The sequence below is a fragment of the Topomyia yanbarensis genome, chromosome 1 (genome assembly GCF_030247195.1).
Source record: "Topomyia yanbarensis strain Yona2022 chromosome 1, ASM3024719v1, whole genome shotgun sequence".
Taxonomy (NCBI): Eukaryota; Metazoa; Arthropoda; class Insecta; order Diptera; family Culicidae; genus Topomyia; species Topomyia yanbarensis.
In genome coordinates, this window is record NC_080670.1 from 161,580,807 (window position 1) to 161,586,368 (window position 5,562).

Consider the following 5,562-nt stretch of genomic DNA (forward strand, 5'->3'; position numbering starts at 1 on the left):
AAGAGCAAGTATTTTTGATGACCTTACAGAAGCTGCGAATCGATTACTTTTTTAAATCATTAAGCATCTCTTACGAAATCATCCAAATAGCCATATCTCAGTACATCTACTCAACAATTTATGCAATTTATACTGTATTCTACAGAGTTGCTCACTGGCCTGACAGAAACAATCTGAAGAAACTTACTTCAGAGTGCTTCAAAGATGATTTTGGAGAGCAGATACGTCATTATTGACTGCTTTTAAATCAAGGGAAAAAATCATTGAATCCTATCGCAGCGGCAAAGCAATGGTCTGAGTATAAAAAATCTAGTACACTCAAATATTTGACTGACGTAAGCTCAACGGACTATGTGATGTACGTGTCACAAGAATACGTAGGCATCAGATAAAATCATCACACAAACTTCTGGCTTTCTAGATAATGTGTCTGAAGGAGATGTCCTCATGGCTGACCGTGGATTCCTAATGGAGAAGGATATAAAAGACAAAAATGCAGTACTAAATATTCCAACTTTAGATTAAGAAACTTAGAATAAGAAATTGTCTGTGTGGCGCTTGACGCCAAAGACGAATGAATAAATAAAAGTACACATTCTGTAGGATTCTTACGATAAAATGGAGTCAAAGTAAAAAACTATATCAATAAACGAAGAAAACTCATTTTCCGTGAATAGTGTGTATCGGAATTACACATGAATTCAGACGCAGGCAAAAATACTTAAGATGACGAAAACTCACAGAAACACCGTGCGACAGACTGGACAACTGATGACATTCCTGTTCTTAAAAAGCAACTAAACAAAGGAAAGATCCAGAAGATTCTCAAGTGATAGCCAAACTCCATGAAACGGCGAATTTGTTAGGAAATCAGTAGGCAAGATTATTAACGGGTATTGTCAGATATACGAACTTCATTTGATTTTTTCTCAAAGCGAGCAGTTGTTGTTTTGGATTTTCCATTCTGTCGATGATTTAAATGATTATGTTAATATGAGAAAATTTGCATCAATTTTTAATAACTACTAGTGATAGAAAGGTAGAAGGAAGAAGGTTAATGAATTCAAAATGAAATATGCCGAAGTTCAACGTGTGTGTCAAAAACACATTTTAATCATTCCTAAAAACAAAACTCGTTTTCCCAGAATATTGCCAATTAAACATAAAGTTTAACTAGCTAACAATAAGGCAGAAAAATGCTCTTCATGTCGAGTCGCCGTCTGCGGTGATGTCCTGCAAGAAATAGATTCCATAACCAATTTAGTGTAGAGTAAGGTGGGGCAAAAGTGCGCACCTAACAGTTTTTGTAAAATAACTATTGGTAGAAAGGCACTAGAAAATCGGCATGATTACAAATTAATACTCTCATCACACATCTTCAAATCGTAATACTAGATATCTCTTGGTTTTGCTTGTAATCCGAGAAATAATTATTTTCTTATGAATACTCAAATGCGCACTTTTGCCCCATGTTCGGGGCAAGAGTGCGCATAGCACGGGGCAAAAGTGCGTACTGATTAAATAGCCGATTTATTACCGCCCATAAATTAAACAAATCAATTTTAGGATATCCATCCCCTCTTACTCTTTCTTCATAACTAAAAAGTACTCCTCCATCTGCCTCGGACTTGGATGTTTCATCTTTTAGACAATGTCGTTCATGATCAAACTGTCACCCCTCGTAACATCATTATTTGTCATAGTAGGGTGGATCACTACAAGAATTCTTGCGAATATTGTATTTATATTGCAAATACATCTTTATTTACATATTCATAGTTTTTTGTTTCTTTTTTAATTACTCTGAGCTTTCGGCACTCTATATTTTCCCTTGGAACCAGTTAGGCTAATGCTTTTGTTCCTAAACCGCTCATATCAGTCGTAATTTGACCGATGAGCTCGCAGTTATTGAAGATGCTGGTCCCTTCTTTAAATCAAGGAAGAATTAGTTCTATTTTTGTATAAAAAGCTTCGTGTCGTTTTATTGGGGCGGATATGCTATGTGCACTTTTACCCCACCGTCAGATTTTTAACTTATTAAATTGTTACGATAATTACTAAATTTTTTTCATCAAATCAAATATATCTCGCAACGAACCATATGTTGAAGATTTTTAGGGTTTTGTAGTTTTATAGATCCTGATTTATTCAAACAGCCAATTTATGATTCCCAAAATTCAAAAAATTACATCAATGCAGCGAAAAATGTTCCTTCCCCCTTAATTTCAAGCCACTATATTCAAACCTTTCATGCTTATATGTGCGATTAGTTGACTTAATGATATACTAAATCCATACAGGGTTGCCAGGTTCTAGCACTTGTGCGCTTCTAAAAGTCCTTTGCGCACTTTTGGTCCACGCGCACTTTTACCCCACCTTACTCTACAAATGTTCTGCCCTTTGCGCGTAAAAGTGGACTTACCCAATTTCCACTATAGTGGAGAAAAATCAGCTCTCATCCAATTTTTTTCCTTAGGGAGAAATATAGCATAATGTCAACATATCTCCAAAAACCAAAGAAAAGTGGATAAACACGTCCAATTTTTGTTTGTCTTTATTGAGAATTTGGTTCCAGAGACAAGCTTTTCTATTTTTATAAGAAACGTAAAACGCTTAACAGTATTTCGCATTGCTCCAAAATCATGTAGCTTCGTGTCAAAGAATCTAACTAGCATCATTTCTCAGCAGAAGTGGATCCAGAAAAAAATTTCGGAGGAGGTCCGAAATTAATATTTTGAAATGTTATAAACTTTTTAATTAAAATCAGTTTTGGTTGCCGAATCTGATTTTGAATGATTTGGAATTTAGAACGAATTTAAAATAGAAACTATTTTAAAAGTTTCTCAAGGAGATAAAAAATTTCGGGGGGGTTCGGACCCCCAGGACCCTCTCCCTGGATCCACCACTGTTTCTTAGAGCTCTATCATTTATATTAGCAATTGCTTGCCCGGCGATTGAAATAATGGACTTTTTCGCTCCCGTCATCATCCGCTATAGTTCGAATAATCGAAATTTTCCCGCTCCAGACAACCCCATTCCTTCCGATTTGGCGAGTTAATTTTCTGCAGCACACAATTACACACAACCTACCCCCGTAATTACCGCCAGCTGTCTGCACTTAATTCCACAATTTCCCGAAACGGGACGAAACGCCTTTGCAGCACCCATCAGCACTTGGGCCAAGACTTTGTTTAATCAATACTGCATACATAGCACATACCCTCCCTTCCACCCTTCTTCCAGGGTAAACCGGAGGCCAAGTTTTTCCGCCGTCTTATCTGCATTCTCCTCACTATACATATTTGGCTCTCTGCGGCGGGGCAGACCCCAAAAGAACACATTAAACCAGTCAACCCGCAAAATTAAAGGGCCCCGCAAAGAAGTGCGTGTTTTGCCAAGCATTAGAGCACCCCATTGCCCGCCAGTGGGAAAACCAGAACCGAAGCAAAACTAAACCCGGTCGGATTTATTCAACGCCTTCAGCGAAGCAGACAATGGAATTAATGAGATTACTTTTTGCGGGCGGTTTCCTCCGCTCTTTCATCGAACAACCACGAAAACCTCATATGTGCGAAACGGGATTTGTGGCGCTACTTTAATTTTATTGGTGCACAATTACAACCACTGGATGAACAATTCTAGCTCGAACTGAGAAACTTAACATTCAAAGTAGTCAATATACCAGTTCGCCAAGGGTAGCTTCTTCGTCTGGGATGACTGCTGGTGGTGTCGGCCGGACCGGTACTTCCGTTGCTCCAGCATCCAATGGTATAGGCAGTTCGAAAGGCTTTCGTACGGCTATGTCCCATTTGGTTCCGTTGCAGTACATGTAGTTCAGTCTGATAAGATCCTTGTAGCTGAATCCGGTGCGGTTGCCAAAATCATCGTCCCAAGGTTTCTGTAGAAATATTTGTACTCTCGTTACATTAGCATGTTACCACTAACCTACACAACCTACCAAGTTAACCATCGTCGGATAGTCCGGTCCGGCAGCCGCTGCAAACCGTGAGTACATCATCACACTTCCGTAGTCAAACTCGGTTCCGTACACTTCCGATTCGGCACTACTCTTAACGCCGAAATTACTCTGTACCGTGGTCCAACTGAAGGTAGCACTCTTGTTAACCCAGATGTATTCGTCACGATCTGGACGGATGAATTCATGATTGAAACCGACGGCATGCATCATCTCGTGGACGACCATCCCCGGACCCTGGGAGAAACAGTGCGGCTGTAGGTTGATTTTATTCCACTTATTATTGGTGTAACGACCTGTGTACGACCAGCAACCGGTTCCCTTCCGCTCCAGTGTAACGTAGTACGGCTGGTTGGTACGGGGGACATACCGAACGCACGTTTGCGTGTTGAATTGCCAGATAGCGTGACTAAAGAGAAATAATTCCAGTTCAGCTATTGAAGGAAACGGATTAGTCGAATTATTCTGACTGTTATTGCTCGAAATCACTCACTAAACTCATCCCCGAAGACGTACGGAACGATCGCACCGGGCCAAAGACGGCTCTGATAAGTTGCCGTCGGTAGCGAATTTGCCTGGCGCTGATCCGGCAGCATTACATCAAACTGGTAGTACCGTTGATGCTCTATGGGTAGGCCGGGAAGTCCCATTTTGTACCATCGGGTCACATTCGCTCCAGCTTTCACATCTGGCTTAGTAAAAGTCGTATCCGCGCTAGCAGTTTGGACGGCCTTCGGTCTTTGGGCCCATCCCGGTTGACTCGATCCCAAAAAGATGACGCAAGCGACTATCGTCGGTAGAAGACCGCACTTGTACTTAACGTGGTGCATTTCGGACAGACTTTGATTGATTGAAATGCTAGGATTGATCCACAGTCGCTTTGTACTGCGAGCTGTCACATATTTTTACAATCAGTTTCAGTTGTGTCAATATCGTAGGTAAATTGTGGTTTTATCCTACGAACGTAATGTGTCTGTGTCAACAGTTTTGTTTACGTGACGAATGGTGTATGAAATTCAGAAAGTCTCCAGAGCAAATTCCAGTTTTCGTAACCCTTCAGATAAAACTCAGAATATTGTCTCAACTCTTAACTCTTTATCCCGTAACCCTGCTTTTTTCGACTGTCAAGGAAACGTGAGAGGGTTAATAACATTACAACTAGTCGTTTCCACCTCCCGGACTGGGATACCGGAAACTGACGTCTGATCCAAAGCCAACGCCAAACGATTCCAAGTGCCGAAAAAGGGCTGCTGTTGCTGCTGCTCTCGTGCACTTATTATGTATGTAAATTAGATGTAAATATCTTCCTATTAGAGTGCCCTATCGACTGTTGCCGGGTTGTCTTAGTGCTGCAGAAGTTGGAAATTTCGTTTCTGATGGTGCTTCTGTTCCTGCTACTGCCGCTACCGAAGGATGCTGCCGGAGACGGGCAGGCTGAGAAGAATTTGGTCTGCTGGCTTAAAGTTAAATTTGAAGGGATAATGTGAAATCAAATTTACATACTGTATTAGGTCGTATCTTGTCTGGAGCCGTTGAAAGGGAACGGGGACATTGAAGGAATTTTGGAACTGCGGCAGCCGGTGAAC

The 5,562-nt window shown here is 40.8% G+C and overlaps 1 protein-coding gene across 1 annotated transcript; it reads right to left on the reverse strand.

Moving 5' to 3' along the window:
• Nucleotides 1-3,566: 3,566 nt before the first annotated feature.
• Nucleotides 3,567-4,839, reverse strand: LOC131676392 (hatching enzyme 1.2-like). Its single transcript, XM_058955459.1, has 3 exons — nucleotides 4,470-4,839; nucleotides 3,959-4,410; nucleotides 3,567-3,898 (listed from the first exon to the last, which is right to left on the reverse strand). Exons 1-3 carry the CDS (start codon nucleotides 4,804-4,806, stop codon nucleotides 3,674-3,676), a joined length of 1,014 nt encoding a protein of 337 aa, XP_058811442.1. The 5' UTR covers nucleotides 4,807-4,839; the 3' UTR covers nucleotides 3,567-3,673.
• Between the last annotated feature and the right edge of the window lie 723 nt (nucleotides 4,840-5,562).

Excerpts from the sequence above, each read along its gene's own strand:
- LOC131676392 (XM_058955459.1), bottom strand. The coding sequence starts at position 4,806 with ATGCACCACGTTAAGTACAAGTGCGGTCTTCTACCGACGATAGTCGCT. Across the intron at positions 4,411-4,469 it reads CGTCTTCGGGGATGAGTTTA|CTGAACTGGAATTATTTCTC; the intron begins GTGAGTGATTTC and ends TTCCTTCAATAG. Across the intron at positions 3,899-3,958 it reads ATCCGACGATGGTTAACTTG|AAACCTTGGGACGATGATTT; the intron begins GTAGGTTGTGTA and ends ATATTTCTACAG.